Source organism: Danio rerio, chromosome 14 (genome assembly GCF_052040795.2).
Source record: "Danio rerio strain M-AB ecotype USA chromosome 14, GRCz13ab, whole genome shotgun sequence".
In the NCBI taxonomy this organism is placed as follows: Eukaryota; Metazoa; Chordata; class Actinopteri; order Cypriniformes; family Danionidae; genus Danio; species Danio rerio.
The window spans coordinates 54,646,154-54,666,866 of NC_141034.1; the positions used below are offsets into that span (position 1 = coordinate 54,646,154).

General features: G+C 38.0%; 2 protein-coding genes across 3 annotated transcripts in view; both read left to right on the top strand.

The window, feature by feature from the left end:
• Nucleotides 1–20,713, top strand: part of nsd1a (nuclear receptor binding SET domain protein 1a) — a 1,446,438-nt gene that overhangs the window by 970,855 nt on the left and 454,870 nt on the right. The gene's annotated exons all lie outside the window — the stretch shown is intronic.
• The window catches only part of ctnna1 (catenin (cadherin-associated protein), alpha 1), a 192,052-nt gene that overhangs the window by 138,492 nt on the left and 32,847 nt on the right, over nt 1–20,713 (top strand). For both annotated transcript variants that reach the window (NM_131456.2, XM_087280107.1), the window contains 1 exon segment: nt 2,627–2,732. In NM_131456.2, coding sequence (NP_571531.1) covers nt 2,627–2,732 — 106 coding nt within the window.

The window sequence follows — 20,713 nt, forward strand, 5'->3', positions numbered from 1 at the left end:
TTAGTCCCTTTATTCATCAGGGGTCGCCTTATCCAGCATATGTTTTATGCAGTGGATGCCCTTCTAGCTGCAACCCAGTAATGGGAAACTACCATATTAGAAAACTTTGTTGTCCACTCGTGTGGAATTTCATTTTGGCCTCCCAAACATCACAAAAACACAAACACAGAGCACAAACACAAAGCTTCCTACACCACAGATTACCAAAACACGACCCTAGACATACAGTCTACTTCATGGTCATTTATTTAGTATGGTAATAGCACACGGTAAAAAAGATTTCTTAAAAATATTTGTTTTTGCTGTGGGTATACTCTGTATCATCTACCAGTAGGAAGCTTTTTAAGTTCATAATAAAGAGGATGAGTTGACTCCTGAACTGTCTGTGAGGCTTTCTGTCTGGTTTGTATACAGTTCCATGAGCTGCTTCTGGGGGTCTGTTATGATCTTACTAGCCATATTAACGATCTTTGCGAGTTTATACTTGCTTCTAGCTCCAAGATTTCCAAGATATACCCTCATTCACAAACACACTCATACACTACAGCCAATTTAGCTCATTCAATTGCCCTATAGAACGTGTGTTTGGACTGTGGGGGAAACCGGAGGAAACTCACACCAGCGCAGAGTAGAGATACTCATTTCGGTTAATTTTGCTAACCTCTCGGTAATCGGGTATTAACGGTTAACTGGTCAGATTACTATACATTTTTTTTAACAAATTGACATGTCTGTTTTTGTGTGGCTGACACATTAAATATTGCATTTTAAAATACAGATTTATTTTAACATGCTAGCATAATAATAACAGAACATAACAACAGAGCATTTTCCCGCACCTGCAGTGTTAATAGCACAGAAGAACAGAATAAACAAACAAAAAATGCCTGCCCTAATTTATGTTTTACTTAAATAACTAATCTATATTACAAAACGAAAACACTGACTGATCTTTTTCAAGAACCGGCATCATATGTTTTTTTTTTTTTTGACTTCCTCAAATCGCTCGCTTCACGGAAAGTATGCATTTTTTTAATGCCCCGCTGTTATTATTTTATCACAAAACCTTTTTACATTTTTAATAGAAATCATTATTTTAAAGAGTATCTCTTGCTACATGGTTTCCTCTCTCTCGCGCACGGTTTAAGTGCGCGCACTGCGTGATGAAAAGACAATGGCAACGTGCGCATATGTTGACTTTGTAAACAGTTTTGTTGTTTAAATATGATATTGCATTTTTTGTGCATACATGCTTTTTTAAGCTGTAAAATAGAAGGTAAAGCCTATTTTATGTGTTTATGATGCAGATCCAGGAGGCGATCAGCATCAGCGCTGGTTTGGCATCAACACGTCTGTATCAAACAGCAATATTCTCCTTCTATTTTGCTTCTTTGGCAAATATGTCTGTAGGCACGGGTCAAACGTTATCGTCCTGCAAGTTAACAAGTATGTCTTGCAGTTGAACAAGGGGCCGATCACAGCTAACATGCTTTTCCATTGCAAAAACCTGAGTTGCACCACACTCCTTTTATGTTGACAAGAAGAAAAGAAGTGTAGTCCTCTGTTTTTGTCATTATGATACGACTAAATCAGCTGGGTATTGAATGTGCGAAAGTTTTGCTGTCTACGTTTTAACAATTGTAATATTTAATAATATTGTGATATTCAAGATTTGTGCATTCATGCAGCTCTGGATAACTTGAAACAGCGATTAGACCTACTGAGCGGCATTAATGCGTCCTGAAGTAAAGCGAAACGGCTATAAACTCCAGCAAGATAGAGTGATTATATGCAGAGCCATATACCTACATCTGTAAATAAAGTATAATTATGGAAACTGTGTTCATCTTAACTGAAAGCTACGTCGTGTTTGCTAGCCTCACTCATCATGCACTTGTCAGTCAGTCAGTCGGCACGTAACCTCAAAGGGTTAAATAGATAACGCACAGCACTATTGAGGGTTACAGAAATGTTTGCGCTGTTATAATTCACTTGCCTTTTAATACATTTTGGTGCGATTATAATCCGCTATTAAAAACAACAACAATGACTGAATGTTTTGAATGGGTGTAATGTAGCTGTGGAGGGATGCATTTTGGTTCCCGAATTAAGCGGAAAGCATGCTCTTTAAAAGTTCTCTGTAGTTGTCTTGACAACACTAACACTGCAGCTCTGTGATGCGCCGTGTGCAAAACAATTGCGGCTGTTAGTAAACCATTCAAAAGATGCCCCTCTTAACGCAATGGCGCATTTGTTTAACTGATACCATTAATCGGCTACAAAAGCACTCTTTCGGTTAACGGTTAATCGATTATTTTGAGCATCCCTAACACAGAGAGAACATGCAAACTCCAGTGGACTTGAACCAGCCACCTTTTTGCTGTGAGGTGTCTGTGCTAACCACTGAGCCATGGTGTCGCCCCACACATAGATGTGCAGATGTGAAATGCAAGCCTGTTTTTCCCTTTTCTTAACCTTGTAAATACAACCAGCCATTCCTATCATTGAAATGTGTTGATATCTTGACTTGTACCATCCATGCTCACACACACACTGCCACATGAGACTGCACACACAGAACAGCAACTGTGAATGAAACCGCTATCTTTTTTCCCCTTATTCCCAGGGGGAAAGGACCACTCAAAAACACCTCAGATGTGATTAGTGCTGCCAAGAAGATTGCTGAAGCCGGATCAAGAATGGACAAGCTGGGCCGCGCCATTGCAGATCAAGTAAGTTCAACTCGAGTCCGTTTCGCAGAAAACACACACGCATCATCTTTTGGTGAATTATCCATGCTCTTGTGTTTCACTTAAGCATCTTAATCCTTACCGAGCACTCCAGTGATACGCAACAGTGCATAATTTATCTCCCAGCCAACTCACATCCCTGGCTTTAGCCCAGCACCTTTCGAAATCAGTGACTGAGACCGTGATGATAAAGACTGCAATCTGGGTCTCCAAATTCAATCTCCGCAGTCCGACGTTTGTTTTCCTGGAAAGCTCCTCTTATTCCTGAAGCTGAGTGACAATGACAGGTTCACAGGCTTTTCGTGAAAATAATATGGGAACATTTCCAGTAAACGTCAACCCGCCGTATGTGCTGCAAGGGTTCTTTCAGATTTCTCTTGTTTTCTCAATAGCGCAGTTGAAAGGGATATTGTGAGCACGGGAAGGGGGTTTTGCGGGGTAGAATCATCACCCATCACTCATCCTTCCATGAAGGCCTCTCCTCTCAGTTTGTCATTTAATTAAAAGGGTGCGTCACGCTGTGCTAACATCATCGCGCGGCGCGCAGACTACCAGTTGACGTGTCAATAGCACTCATAGTGTGTGTTTTTAAGAACTACAAGACATTTTTACACTATTGCATGAAGAGTTAGCGCCGAGAACTTGCCACTGTCAGGGTCACAGTGTTAATTTCTTGAGTCTGTGCAAGCACGTTTTGCTCATGCGGCACTCAGGGAGGGAAAATAAAGATGCACAGAGTTATCCTATTTGCCGCATGGCTATGGCTGTTAATTAGCCATGCCTGTGAACATCTGCAGTGTGCTTCCAGAAAGATTCATTTACCATAATCTTGCATAATAAGCAGCCTTCATGCAAACCGAAAGCTCTGCACTTTTGATATTTTATTTAGATTGCACTTTGATCCGACGTGAAGCAGCTCCACTTTTTCAAGTCTGTAGTAATGCTACCTGCGCTGACCCAATTGGAGAGGAATACTAAATGTCCAGTTCAGAGACGCTGAAAGCTTTCATAGACGGCCACGTCCTGCCATGTCTTTGATGTTGCTTATTCGGTGCCGTGAATACAATGAAATCCCCTGCAGAAAACAGATGGGTTACTGTGCAGGTGCTTGTGTGTGTGCATGTCTGTGGATGGCTTTGCTTTTCAGCACACACAGGCGCATGCATCAAAATGAGTTGTGTTTTGTTAATGCTGTCCGTTATAATTGAACCGAATTGTTGAGGAATGGGATTGATTTGAGTGCTGGACACGGGCCAGTGTGTGAAAACTCACTGGTCATAATTTACATTTTTTTGCTTTTTTTTTTTTTTGCATTTTTAATATAACAATAATAATAATAATTTTTATTTATTTATTTATTTATTTGTTTATTTATTTATTTATTTATAATGTTTTTAAATATATTTGCTTTTAAATTATAAATGAAATTGCAATGTAATATTTATGAAATAATGATAGTATAACAGCAGTGCTTCCTAAAGGTTTGAAATATACTTGCGGTGGTAGCTGCATTGAAACAATTTTACCCATGGCACATACTGTATACCTACATGCTACACAAAATAAGTGATTTTGAACAATATTTTATTTATCACACTGTTATACACTATTTTTTTCAATGGGTTGAAGTTATTTATTTATTAAAAAAAAAAAAAAAAGACTGTTGAATTAAATAAATCCACTATTTGTTTCTATTCAGGAGGCATGTGCACTCACTGACAGGACAAATATGCTGCTGACAGTGTACAGTACTGCCAAAGCATGTTGGATATGTATTAAAAAATAATATATCAGCATCATCAAATTAAAATGTAAACAGTAAATGAGAAATAAATAAAAGCAGACAAAATCTTTAAAAAGTATAATAATTAAAATTCTTGATTAAATGATTAAAGTAAGGCAAATGAGTTAATTAAACATTTCCACCGGTCTACAAATATTTCGCAGCCATTTTGATGTAATTTCATCCTCACTGAGTAAATAGAAAAGTTTATCTGAGTTGTTTAGATTAAAGAATGAATTATTTCATGTTTCTCTTAGTCTTATGGCGATGCACAAGCGAAAGTAAACCAGGCTTAAAATGAAAATGTAATAAAAAACTACAAAGACTTTATAAAGTGAAACCAAAAGCTGTGTTTTGGTCATTTTTAGGAGATTTAGAAATCTTGGACAATGCATTTTTAAGTCCTTAAGGCATGTTTCTGTGGGTCTCCGCATAGCACGGTGGACTGTCTGTGGGAGTGATGACAGTTCTCGCTGTTGAGTCGAGACCGATAGACATCATGATGCCGAGTCTTATACTTACATGCTTTCACACTTGTACTTAGTCATTTTAGTGAAAACCTCAGATACTGTTGGTTGTGCACCTTTTTTTACCAGCAAAGTTTGTTGACACCATTATAACGACACAGATCACTCTGCCTATTCATGCCAGAGCCCAGTGGGAAAAGTGATTGATAGGTGGTGATTTCTGTGTAACTTATCTTTGTGTAAAACAAAGACCATGTGGGTCAGGTAGTTGAAAAGGTAGGCTACAAATAAATAATTTGTTATGAATGAATTAATTATTCACAAATACCTCATTTACTTATGCCTACGACGATGATCCATCCATCCATAGTGGTGTTTTACATTAGACATCAAACGATGCCAAAATGGTCGACACCACCCAAGCCTAGTTCTCACACACACAGAAATGTAGGACGAAAGGAGATTTTCCACTGGTTAATCGATCATGGATGTTTGGTGGATGCAAAATGAAAGTGTAAAAAGATGATAATAAAAAACAAACAAACAATAGCATATACTTGGGCGGCTTTTAATGGCCGGCCCAAGCAAAGACTTTTAGGGAAGCACTGAACATAATTTAAAAGTCTTTAAATCAGTGTCAAACTCAATTCCTGGAGGGCCAAGTCCTGCACACTTTTGTTCCAACCCTGCTCCAACACACTTACCTGTAGGTTTCAAACAAGCCTGAAGGACTCAATGAGTTTGATCAGCTGTGTTTAATTAGGGTTGGAACTAAACTGTGCAGAGCTGCGGCCCTTTTGGAACTGAGTTTGAAACCTGTGCTTTAAATGAACATCATCTTGTCCGATCGTTCTTCGTAATATAAATATAATTGGTTTGAGTATAGAAAACATTTTTTAAAAATCTGCACCCAATGTCAGTGGCAGGCATGTTCAAGAGTTCAGAAATTAGTAAATCAGAAGCTCATTATTTTAATTTATGTTTCTGTATTTTTGTTTAGCATTTTTATCACAATATTTGAATATTTGTTGCTATTAAATCATTTATAAAATTGCATTGTTACAGCTGAATATAATGTAATATTTAATATAAATTATTATATTATAATTTCAGCTTCTTTATACATCTACTCGTTTTATTCTCCAGAATATGAGCATGCATTGATTTTCATTCATATTTTGAAGTTGGCAAACATTCATTAATATGCAGTGTGAGTGTTTTAAGGGATTGAATTGTCTGAATTGCTGTCTGCATCAATAAGCATATTCTGCATTAGCTGTATGAGTGTCGACCCTTTCTGCTTATAAACCGGTTTGAGATACTCCAGATCAACCCAATCCCAAATCTTCCCCTTGTCCTGCCCACAAATAGAGGAATTGAGGGCAGTAGGTAACGAAAAGAGCGATGGGAAGCCCCAATGAGACCTAAATCCATTAAGTGTGATTCGTCTTTAATTAGCAGCCTAATTACCAGGTGGCAGCTTTCTTTTTAATATATATATATATATATAATGTTTATGAACTATATTTAGATTGCTTCTCGCACCTTTATGCGCAGACGAGGCTGCCAGAGGCTAACCGCCGAAAAATGAACAAAGGGAAGCAGTTTCTTATACAGAAGGATGAATCATCAGATTGAGAAGAGCCTGCGGAGGGATGGAAAGCAAATAATCATTGCACTCTTCTCCCTCCACCCTGCTCTGTCCTTCTCGCTCTCTTTGTCATATCAAAGCCCTGCCACAGAATACACAGTGGTGGGCTATAGCATCACTCCTGTCTGCTTGTCTAGTTTGTCATGTCATGTTTTTTTTTGGTTACGTCTGGGATTGCAGACAGACACCACAACTGAGCTGCCATGCGTTGATGGACCACAAATGTAAAGTTGAATATGCCTGAAAAAGGATTCTTTATAAATCTGGTGCAGGATGGGTGACTGGGAAACAAGCATGCTGTATTGCATAACTCTTTTCTAGCCTGGCAGCCAACTTGACTGTTTAAACCTAAGTAGTCAAAAAAAGAGAGAAAGAGGATGATAAAACATACACCTCTGCATCTGGAGGCCAACCAGAGACACAAACAAGACATCGTTAGCCCAACGGATGTTGTGGGTGAGAGTATTGTGAGGCTTTTTAAAAGCCTTGTCTGAGAATCAGGTCTTAACCCTTTCACATGCAGATTCTAAATACTCTCGCTGACCCTCTGCATTTATTCTTTCCTTTTCTCTTCGGCTTAATCACTATTAATCAGGGGTCTCCACAGCGGAATGAACCACCAATGTATCCAGCATATGTTTTACTCAGCGGATGCCCTTCCAGCTGCAGCCCATCTCTGGGAAACACCCATGCACTCTCATTTACACACACAAAGGACAATTTAGCTTACCCAATTCACCTATAGCGCATGTGTTTGGACTGTGGGGGAAACCTACGCCAACACAGGGAGAACATGCAAACTCCACTCAGAAATGCTGGAGGCTCGACACTGTGAGGTGCTGTGTTGCTTTGAGGTGACAGTGCATTTTATTTATTTGTTTTTTTATGTGGCTGTTTTAAAACGCATGGCTTTGAACCTTTCATGTTGATGCATCAAGTTCATCTCATGACTCTGCGGCCCTGATGAGATATGATCAGTGATTGAAATAACGGCGCTATAAATTAACGCCGTTACTAACGACATTACTTTTTCAGTAACAAGTAAATAAATTACTTACTATTTCGCCATTACCATTACTGACAATAAAATGTGCATTAACCAGTTAAACACCGCGGACCCAATACCAGGTCCTTGACGTCATCGACTTTTGCTTTAAAGGGTCATGAAACACCAAAACACATTTTTTGAGCTGTTGACAGTCGAATATGTGTCCCACACTGCTAAAAACACTATTAGGACACCTATATTTCACTTAAATTGTAAATTGTAAATTGGTTGTTTTTGCGTTATTTCAAGCAAATTCGTACTTCCGGTTTGAAATGAATTTATGAAGCTGCGTCACGGTCATGACATAATAGCGTTGTATTCCAGCATGCAGACTGGACGTCTGTACCAGAGTGTGTCTTATTACGTCTTACAGTGTGATGCATTAATGCATGAGTAAAGCTTGGTTTAAACCAATCAGCGCGCTCTATTGTGCAACTTCATTAATACTCATTACTGTCACAGTGTTTAGACGACAGAGACGCCACGTTGTGTTGGCAAAACAAGCATGAAGTGTTGCTTTTATAGTTTGCTGCAGTTAAGTTTCGTTTTCATTTTGTCTCTGTGAGAGCGCAGACTCACGTGTGGATTAACAGTGTACGCGACGCGCGACAACAATAACTTGCGTGTCTAAGGAGGATTATTGTTTACCTGAGAGCTGTTCTCATCTGCAAACGCTGTTCTCATCTGCAAACGCTGAGATCCGGATTCGCTTGTAGTCTCCTCTTAATAAAGACGCGGTTCTAGTTGCTGGTGATTGTCCTGACTCTACAGATTTGGTAAGTGAGCGACCAGTGCTCTTTGTTTATTCAGTTTTTTCGTATCGAACTAAGTTAACTATTGCACCGAGTGTAAACATGTTAGCACCACAACCAAACTTTAACCTCGTGTAGGATTTTCACCGCATTTTGTGACTGGAATAACACACGCGGCTTTCTGACACTACCTGCCGTGTGCATCTAAGTTTCCGGGAAATGCGGAGCGGTTTTTTTTCTCTCATTCGCCGTGCGGTATCAAACATTGCATGAAAAATACACGCTTAGAGCAGTTCCTCGAATCAAATATCTCGTTTGTCGCGAGGGACATGACTGAATTCCCTGAATGAAAGAGCCAAACTGCAGTTAAAGTCCACCATTTAATAATTTGGCAAATAATTTGACTACAGATGTCCATGTAAACACAGTCACTTTCTCCCCTGTGTGTGTATTTTGACTCTGAAATTCAGCGCGCCCAAATAGACACTCCCACACCATCCCTCTTTTCTTCCTCCGACACTCCCCCCTAAACAGAGCTGGACACGCCCACTTTTCTGACTTTTTCCAAAGTAGAGGTGTGAAAACACCCTGCTGAAACGAGGGGGTTTCATGGCCCTTTAAAATTTAAAGGGCTAGCATTTCCCCAGACCCCTGTAAGTTGATGGAAAGCATTGACACTGACACCCTGTGTGAATGGGGTGTTAGTGTGTTAAATCAACAACTTTTGCTCAATATAATGAAAGTGGCTGTTTAACTTGAACGAGAATAGCATTGATGTTCTTATAAACTAAACTGTGCATCTGATATGAACAATGCACATCAGCTTGTATTATTATTATTATTATTATTAGTAGTAGTAGTAGTAGTAGTATAGCCCGTAGACTTCTATACATTAGGGTATTTGTACAAAGCAATAATGTTATGTTTTGCCAGTACTTGTGTATTGTAATGTCTGCCACCTAAAATGAGTGTTATTTGTTTGAAAACACTTCAAATGTGTGATATTTGACATGCATCTCTTTATAAAGCCATTGCAGGAAGTAGATTGAATATTGTATGCGTCAAAGGGTTTATGCCTGCCTTTTGTATCAAGGCAGCTTTTGGATCATTTGAGAGAGCTGTCAGAAATGTTCAGGCAGGTTTAATAACGAGTTAAATGGCTGTAACAGGGTTTGATTAAAGTTTAAAGAAGGAGTGTAGGGTGAAGATGAGGAGGACGGCAGGATTTAGGTCATTGCCACACAAAGGTCTGCACTGCAGTTTATTAAGAATTTACGAGCAGATTCTGCAGACTTCTGATCCGTGGAGTTTACACGAGCACAGTGCTGAGCAAATAAAGCAGTGTAATTGAGATTTATCATGCAAATGTGTGAGCCACCACAATATACCCATAAATATGATGCCCTCCGTGCACTCGCATGAAGGCACAGAAAGCAAAACACTGATAGGAATTGGGTTTTCATATTGTAGTGAAGCAGACCTGCGGGCAGCAACACGTGTGCTTTATCCTAGTGATGTATACCGACATGCATAGTTTTCCAATTTACATTCAATCAGGGAAGATTTATGGTGATCCATAGGCACCACCCCAGGTTGGATTAATCCCAGTTCTGGCCCTTGGCTGCTTAACGGTGACAGGCCTGTAAATTTTCTTCTATACAGTTGAACAGCCCCCCAAAAAAAGCAATCCCACAGACTCTGAGCTCAGCACTTCAAGATTTGATACTTTCTGATAGGTTCAAGATTGATCATATTTTTGCCTTTGGGTGAAGTCATTGTCAGATTATGCAGTTAAATTATTGTTATGAACAGACTATTCCATCATGCATTGCTATCTTTAACAGATGAAACTAGTGACTGAGTGAAATGAGTATTAACGAACATAAAAGACTGGGGAAATGCTTCTCTTTCTATTGGGATGTTGTGAAAAATATACTATACACTACCTGACATCTTGTCATCAATCCCAGTTGTATGAGCAACTAATAATAACTAAATAATTCTAGTTGATCGTTTAGGAAAGTGGCAGAAGGTGGATTTTTCAGATGAATCATCTGTTGATCTGCATCACAATCATCACCAATACTGCTGAAGACCTACTGGAACCTACATGGACCCAAGATTCTTACAGAAATCAGTCAAGTTTGGGGAAGAAAAAGTCATGGTTTGGGGTTACATTCAGTATGGGGCGTGTGATAGATCTACAGTGGACGGCAACATCAACAGCCTGAGGTATCAAGACATTTGTGCTGCCCAAACCACAGGAGAGGGCAAATTCTCCAGCAGGATAGCGCTCCTTCTCATACTTCAGCCTTCACATCAAAGCTCCTGAAAGCAAAGAAGGTCGAGCTGCTCCAGGCCAGCCCAGTCACCAGACATGAACATTATTGAGCATGTCTGGGGTAAGATGGAGGACAAGGCATTGAAAATGAATCCAAAGACTCTTGATGAACTCTGGGAGTCCTGCAAGAACGCTTTCTTTGCCATTCCAGATGACTTTATTAATAAATGATTTGAGTCATGTCAGAGATGTATGGATGCAGTCCTCCAAGCTCATGATGGAGTCAGACACCATATTCATCGTTTCTCCACTGCAGCAGGACTTTATATTCTATACTGGACATTATTTCTGTTAATGACAAGACTTTTGTTTAAGCAAAGTCAGACCTTTTCTGTCGTAATTAAATAATTACAATTTGATTTTATTGTGGTAAAATAAGTATAATCTAGAGCAGTGGTTCTCAAACTGTGATCCGCGACACTAGTGGTCCGCGGGCTTCCTTCTAGTGGTACACGGAGGAATTAAATATGTCATGTACATGCTACATATAATTCAAAATTTATTAAAAATGATGTATATAATATGCCATAAGTTATATATAGGCTATATTTCTGAGGTAATCTGCCAGGTTTTTTAACTTTGCAGAGTTGTAGCTGCTTTACTGGGCCTACAATGCTACTGTATTTCAATACTGCTCATTTTGGTGGTACTTGGAGAGACAATTTTTTTCTAAGGTGGTACTTGATGTAAAAAGTTTGAGAACCACTGATCTAGAGGCCTTTGCCCATCATATAAGCCACTTCTGATACCAAGTGATAAACTAGAAGTTAAGTATTATTCGTTGTTCTAAAACTTGAATCATAGGCGACAAGACTTTTGTCAGGTTGTGTATGTAATGACAGATTCTTGCATCCAGTTTTTGTTTACAAGCTCTGCATCAAATGGATCGTGGCACATTGGACTGATATTATGTTTTCTGAACCCACTATAACATGATGCACTTCCTAAACTGTTGTGAAGTAATAACAGATTATCCATGTTTGCAGTATTTGTTCGCAGTATTGGGTCAGTCAATCATGTTTTCAACATTAAGGCAATGTGCCTTGCAGAAGTACTTATTCAAAGATTTTAGTGCTTTAGCCTCTTGTCTCATTTTACCCAATTACTCTGCTACATAGAAACGGATTGGTTGGGAAATGCTCTAATGTGCTGTTTTTAGGTACTTGGTTGCTGTGTCGGTAGCGGTTCTACATTTTACGCAGTTGGAATAGCAATTGAATTAATGACACTTTCACTTCCTACCTGTGAATCATTATGGTAGCTACAACATTTCCTTCAGTCACCAGTGGTAGATTATCATTATTTTGATTGTGAACCTTAAAGAAAGATTTAGAGCTCAAATGTGGTGTTTAAAAAGTGCTTAAGGGATTGTTCATACAAAAATGAAAATATATTAACTATTTAATCACCTTCAAGTGTTTCCAAACCTTGGAGTTTCTTATTTTCCTGTTGAACACAAAGGAAGCTATTTTGAATAATGTCAGTAACTGCTAACCATTGATTGTAGAAAAAACAAATACTGTTAAAGTCAAAGGTTACAAGTAGGCATGGGACCATAACAGTTTTCAAGGTATACCAATGTTTGGAAAAGTCAAAGTTTTAAAACAGCCAACATTTTTTGTTATACCGTTGCTACGGTATAAGTAAGATTTTTTTAATTTTTAAAACTTTTTTTGTTGTTGTTTAGGACAAAAATGTCTCCAGCAGAAAAAAAATATCAAAAGATTTCATTTCAAATGATAAAGAAAACTGTGTTTTTGAAGCTAATGAAGACAGTAGAAGTCAATGATTCATTTTCATTATTTAGCCTGACGTGTTTACTGATTTAAAATATTATAAATGTTTAAAAAAATAAAATATATTGTTTTCAACTGGGAAAAAAAGTTGTGTTTACGAATCGATTACACCAAAAAAAACACAAGTAATCGTGACAAACTATAAATTACTCTATAGCTACAACCCTCAAGCAGCCATTGCAGCTAGTTGTTTTTTTAATAACAAGCTTATAAAGAATGTATTTGCAATATTTGTGGAAATTATACAGAAAACAATTATCCCATATGGATTGAATATCATTGTAATAAGTCAGACAAGCATTCATTGCTGTACATTACAGTTTATTTTGAAAGATAAGAGTCCACAGAGCTACATCCAATCAAACACATGTAGTCTACCGACACAATAGTGTTGAATTATGGATGGTTATTCATTTGTTTATGCCATTGTTTCTGCAGAGACCTGTTATTTACATTATTTACTGTTACTTGTGGTAGAAAAAAGAACTTTTTGTAGTAAGTTGACGTCAAATAAGATCATGAACTGAATACAAAGTCACAGTTATAGTTAGAAAAATCTAAACAGAAGAAAGAAACGTAAATGACAGGCTTTTCAGTTTTGGGTGAACTATCTCTTTAATATAAGAGTTGTCAGCGCTCGCTGTATAAAATGCTTTTTATGCCAATTTGTGTTGGGAAAACATGAAGGAATTAAGTTTAACTTATAAATATGAACAAATTTAAGTGGATTGAACTTAAAACAATTAAGTTGTTTTTAACAAAAAAAAGAATTGTTTCAGCTTTTTTTTTTTATAAGTAGTTTGATCATTTAGCAAACATAATTTTTTCAGTACTCTAATGCAGAGTTCAGACCTCATAATTTTTGCCCTGATTATGACTTGCCAACAGGTTTTGAGAAATTGCAGACGAATACCTGAAATCACAGTTAAATCTGTGCTCGTTCACATGAGCAACAATTACACAGTGTGAACTATCAAAGACGCCATCTGAGAGAATCGCCAATGAATCGCAGACACCCGTGAGATATTTGGCAGGCTAAATATCTGGAGCTGTCGATGATTCAAATCATGCCATGTGAAGTGTGTTCTGATTGAAAATAATATCACTGATTACCTACAGCCAATGAGAGATCAGCATCAATTGGTGTGGGTATCGGCAGGCCATCTGGAGGTTGCATAGAAGTTAAAAGCGCCCATTTTTGGTCTATTTGGACCCAGGAAATGGAGGAAAAACTAGTGGAAATTTGTCAGGAGCACCCATGTCATCCACAACTGGGTCAAAAAAGAAAAAAGTTTGAGAGAAAATGTCCCACTTGAGCAAAATGAGTACATTTTCTACACCACTAAAGGATTCTTTCTCATTATGTAGGTAATAACAAAAGATATACTACGTGACCTGGCGTTGTTTCCATGTCACTTCTCGTGTGTGTTTGATTGTGAGACGTAGTTTGTGGACCAAGACAACATTTTCGATGACTTTAGTCATGCAGTATGAAACGCCTTGTCCTCCATCCTACAGTGTAAACACAGCATCGACAATGCTGTATGAAAATATCTGTGACGCCACTACTTTAAAAATCATGCAGTCTAAACTCTGCATTAATGAATTAGTTGGAATAGTTCTCAAATCTGTTTTTGATTCTAAAAAAAGGCAAAATCCTTATTCTGTGATCTGAGGTCATGGGAAACTCACTGGTTAAAAAAACAACAACAACCTGTCAGTCTTGTGAATCTGAAGAATTTCTGTGAAGGGAGTATAAGAGATAAACAAATCCATAAGTTTAAAAAGTTCACAACTGCATTTGAGTCTCTCAGAGGACTGTGAGAATCTTCAAACCACACAGACATCTAGGAAAAGTTGTCCATCATGCTCGGCTGTGAGAACAAGAGCTCTTTCTGTTTGCTGAAAAACACTCAAAGTTCATCTTTCAAGCAGGACAGTGACCCAAGCACAAGGCCAAATAAATAGCAGTCTGGCTCAAGCACAAAAAAGCTCTATAGTGTCCAAAATGTTGTTTTGATCTCATTCCAGTTTCATGGCACCATTTAACAATCGTGTTGCGTAGGCGTCATCCAGCTAACCTGAACAAGCTGAAGCAGATCTGTCTGTCTTTTCTGCAGAAGACTCATTTCTTGATGCAATCATGTTTCTATTCAGTTCTAGCATGATCACACAGCACTACATTTGAGTTTAGCATTCATATTTTGGTGAAAAGCAGGCCATGAAATCAGTTATACACTGTTAGAGATGATGGGTTCCTTACGATGCATTTGGGTTGGGACAACATGAAAGAATTAAGATACCGTATTAGTTTTTATACATTTAAATGGATTACACATTGAATATTTAAGTTGTCACAATAAAAATCTTAATAAGTGTTGTTTTAGCTCATTTTAAATAAGTCGTTTGAACAAACAGCAAACATAATTTTCATGAGTGTAATAGTGCTTTCACACTTGGTTTAATCGCCTAGACCAGGGGTTCTCAACTGGTTTGGCCATGGGACCCACATGTTTACATGGTCATCAAGCCGCCACCCAAATCTTTTAGGAACTATAATACAATTTTAGCATTTATAAAACATTTGTTAACGTAAACTAGTAACAGATACATCATAAGACATTCACCAAGACTTACAAATAAACTATTTTATTGCTGTCATTGCTGGATCAAATTACAGATATTTTACAAAGTAAAAACGACAAATACTGTTAATAATAAACATAATAAAACATGTTTTATGGTTTCTAAATGTTGTTTTAATTTAGAAGGTTTCATGCTTTCTTTTGAGAGCACCTCAATACATATTAAACTGAGGCTTTAAGTCTTTTTTTCATCAGTGTGTGTATATATATATATCTCCATACTTTACATATTCAGGGTCGTACTTGCCCTTCGACATATTTGTTGCAATAATTAAATGAAATTTCACATGTCAAATGGTAAGGTTGTCGCGCACACATTTCAAAATAAAAGTCTGGTATAAGCAAAATAAGTAAAAAAAAAAAACTTTTTATTTATTTATTTATTTTTTGACCACACACTCCGCGACCCACTGAAAATGTTCCCACGACCCACCAGTTAAGAAGCACTGGCCTAGACCATACCCAACTGTTGCTTAGGTGAGGACCACTTAAGTGAAACGCCAAAATGGAGCAATTGCATATTACGTTAATTCTGCTTTTTAAACACTTTTTTTTTTTTGTCCAAAACCAAAATACAGATAGCCACCTGAGTCTATCTGCTGCAAAAAAACATTAAAAGCATTATGCAATGTTTGCAGAAGCCGTTTTTGGTGGAGGCAAGCAGACATTAACACTGTTTACACTGGGTCAGTCCCACTTAGGAGGTGATACACAGACATGCGCACACGAATGAATGTTATGAAACCTATGTAGTTTCTTGTACAGTTGGCTGTTTACTTCTGTTGGTACGATTACATTCACATCAAAAGTGAACTGTACCCGAGTTTGCATGAACCGTACCCCAGAACACCTCCGTCAGGCACACCTGAGTTCACTAGCTAAATGACGTCCAACAAACCCGGGTGTGGACCAAAAGTGCTAGTGTGAAAGCACCATAAGTGTCCAATTGTTTGGAAATTTTGATTTATGCTTCGTTTATGAAATCTGAAAAGATGTGATTGATGTGTATGGTTTGTTAGAATTGGACAATGTTTTCCTTTGATTATAGCTATGAAAATAAATCTGGAGTCTGGAAAAATCTGGATAAATCTGGAAATAGCCTAACATTTGTCTAAATGAAGTTTTAATATATTTGAAGTTGGAGATTTACAATCTATATTCATGGAACATGATCTTTACTTGGGCCCAATTCTACCCCTAAAGCCTGGTTTACTTTTGCGTCAAGTGATCGGCACGACCCATGACGCATACACTGGGCATAGCTGTTCATTTATACTTCTGCGCGCTGTTTCTGTTACTCTGTAATAACACTTCCGAAACGCTAGTGGGCAGAGAGGTGTTTGTTCCTCTGTGTCGAGTTTCTTCACTGGTGTTTTGTTTTTTCTGAACGCTTCCTGAATGTACAAGTTGCTCTATTTTGAGGCAGAACTGGTGGATGTGCAACAACTTTAACCATGTGGTGAAAACAAAACTTTCCATCCGGAGCTGCTTCATGGGACTCCACACTTGTAAACAATCAATCCATCGGGCTCAGGCGGCTTTCACTCCCGCCAAGACTCGTCAGCACTACCCAGCCAACCAATCACAGAGCTTGCGCTACGTGTCATCGGGTCGTGTAGGGCTATGTGTCAACACGTAGGCTGCACCGTAGCTTATGCGTGCGCTTAATGCAGAAGTATAAATCAGCCTTTAGCCCTTGTCCCTTGGTTTGTGTATTCACGTGAAAGGGTAGGAGGTGTTCTCTTTAGCCTGGAGGTGTTGGGGTAAGGGAAAGGAAAACATAGCCCTTCAAACAAGGATTTTTTGTAGAACCACACTATAAATGAGGGGCTATGAGAGTCTTTGACTAAACTAGCTACAGCAGCAACATGGCTGCAAAAATGAGCAAAGAGACCCACAAAAACAAAGTATTATCACTACAAAGCAGCTGATTTATTACATTCATAACAAGGTTAATGTGTTCTTTTTAAAGAAACACTTTGGAGAAAGAAAAAAAGCTAAATTTAGCTAAGGATAGTCTCTTAATAACAGCTGCAAAATATATCTCAACATATCATCAATGCTGATAACTGTACCTGATGACTTTGATAGAGTAGTCCGGTCTGTCGGATGTCTGGCGGCAGTGAAATAGATTTTTTACAGCACATCTGCCATGATACTAAGGTTTTGGTTAAATCCATGAATATGAGCATGAAGTAAATACACAGAACAGTTTTGCGTTTTTTGCAACACCCGAAGACATGCACGCACTGCACTGCCTTCTATTGACATTAAAATAGTGCGGTGTTTTACTAGGCAACCGACAGTCTTAGTGCTGAAAATCACTAGATTTCCGGTTCATTCATTAGAAAAAAAAGATTAGCATCAACGCTCGTGCATGGATAAATGATAAACGCTCGCTCCTGCAACCTGTGCTTCTGATAAAATGATGACGTGGGTGTGTGTAGTTGTGGTGTCCCAATTCTTCGTGGTTTATTTCCTGGGGGTAGTTGGAGGGGAAGACGTAGAAAATAGAATTGTAATTGGGCCTTACTATTTTAATGATTTTGTTTTCCATAAAAATCTATAACTGATATCTATAATATTGACTTCGAGAATATTTTGGCAACACTTTAGGTCACAATTCAGTGCATTAACAAAGCATTAACTAACACTACCAGCTTAATAAGCTACTGATTAGCTGTTTATTATTAATTGCTAAGGTAGTAGTTGGGTTTAGGTTTTGGGTAAGATTAGGGATGCAGAATAAGATCATACTTTAACTACTAATGAACAGTTAATGTCATAATAATAGACATGTAAAAAGCCAGTAGTTAATGGCAAGAACTGTGACAGATTAATAGACTTTTGCCCATTGATAAAAATACCCATGCAATATGAGGTTTTGTGGTCGAGTGTCACAAATGAATCTCAGTATACACTGTGTGAAATGTGTGCTTGTAAATATGCTTTTGGAGCTGGCAGTCCTATTAATAACTGTTAGGGAAGTGGTTGTCTCTGTTTGGCAGGCGTGTTGGCGGCTTTTGCTGCATCATGCTGTGGCTATTCAGTAATCACTGATGCACATGTAAAGCGCATGATTCATGTCTTGTATTTTATCTCCAAACTGCACATCTTTAAATATTAGTCGTGTCACAATAATCATTATACCGACTTATCGCACATGACCTAAATCATTATTTGGTGATGCAATATATATATCACCCATACATAAAAACAATACTAGCAACATTTTAGCTGATTGTGCAACATCTCTATCTCTAGTTGGAGGCGTTATTGTCTATTACTCATTCTGGCATTATATAACGAGTGGCATAAAATAGGCTTAAAATTACAATAATATTGTTTATAGATATATATTTGGTGCAATGTATCATACAGCAAACAAAAGATATCATGACAGCCCTAACAATAGGGTCAAGACACATCAGATATCCAACATGTTCATTGAATATGCTCTTGCTGACTGTGATATATGAAGACATCAGTCACTAAATCTACCTTTCCTTTAGACTGCATCTGCACCCTTTCCCATCTTCTCCTTATTGTTGGCGCGTCCTTCCGTATAGGGGAAACGGCGAGCCTGATACATCTACATGTAGTCTTTAGAGCTGAAAAAGTGCATGGGAAACTCTCCAACCTCTTGTTTCTTGCGGTAGATGTTTTCAGGAATGCTTTTGGGTTGTGTGACTTTAGCAGGTCACCATCTGCCAGAAAACACAGCAGACAAACACACATCAACACCGCATTTCAATGTTACGGAGAATAAGACTGCTGGATGCTAGGATAATATACGATATTGTAGCCGAAGACAATGATTAAATATTTTAATTCATCTTTATTTCTATAGCACTATTACAGTTTAGATTGTGTCAAAGCATCTTAGCATAGATATCATGACGGAACTTATAGTAAATCTGACCAGGATACGGCCTGGTCCATGATTATGGAGAATAATAATAACGATATAATAAAAGATATCATGACAGACTTTATTTATAGTAAATCTGACCAGGATATGGCCTGGTCCAGGATTAAGGAGAATAATAATAATGACGATATAACAAAAGATATTGTGACAGGCCCAGTAATAAATCTGCTCAGGATATGGCCTGGTCCATGATTATGGAGAATAATAATGATGATATGATAAAGATATCGGGACAGGCCTAATAATAAATCTGCTCAGGATGCGGCCTGGTCCAGGATTCTGGAGAATATTAATGACGATATAATAAAAGATATCATGACAGGCATAATAATAAATCTGCTCAGGATACGGCCTGGTCCAGGATTCTGGAGAATAATAATGATGATTTAATAAGGATATCGGGGCAGGCCCAATAATAAATCTGCTCAGGATAGGAGCTAGTCCAGGATTATGGAGAATATTAATGACCATATAACAAAAGATATCATGACAGGCCTAATAATAAATCTGCTCAGGATACGGCTTGGTCCAGGATTCTGGAGAATAATAATGATTATTTAATAAGAATATCGGGGCAGGCCCAATAATAAATCTGCTCAGGATAGGAGCTAGTCCAGGATTATGGAGAATATTAATGACCATATAACAAAAGATGTCATGACTGGCCTAATAATAAATTTGCTCAGGATACGACTTGATCCAGGATTGTAAATAATTATAATGATGGTATAATAAAGATATCATGACAGGCCTAATGATAAATCTGCTCAGGATACGGCCTGGTCCAGGATTATGTAGAATAATTATGATGATATAACAAAAGATATCATGACAGGCCTAATAATAAATTTGCTCAGGATACGGCCTGTTCCAGGATTATGGAGAATAATAATGATGATATAATAAAGATATCGTGACAGGCCTAATCATCATGGAATTTACCTCTTCTCTCTCATCCTAGACTGATCCTATGCTTTATAAGACTGAGATGGAATTGGCACTTACAAATGTTAGTCTTATTTTTTTTCCCTTTTGGGTAATTGCTTGGGTAGGAGCAAGATCATCGCTCTGTTTCAAATGCCACTTGATTGATTATCATGGTCCATGATGGCTTTATATTTAGCCGTTTAAAAAAACAAGTGCACCGCCAGACCATTTAAATGCAATATAAAACACATTAGCCACATGAAGGGATGCGCTTCTCTCCAAGTGCATTAGAGTTCTCTCTATTAAAGAAAACTACGGATGAATCTTTTATCTAGGTAAAAAATGACTTTGATATTAACAGGTGCTTTTAAAATGAACCTTCGATTGCCTTGGGTACTTTGCCGTTTCCAGTTTGTATGTTGAATACTGATGACTGAGTGGGCTGATTTCCCTGGCCCTCTTTTTCACCTTTGCAGAAAGACGAATTACGTAAATGTTTGTGGTTTTTCGAATCTCTGCAAGACATTGTTTTTATTCGACATTTTAGTTTTTGGCTGTGGAGCTTATAGAGACTTTAAATTCAGTCTAGAAGGAGCTCGCAGCTGAGAGATTTGCTGGAGGA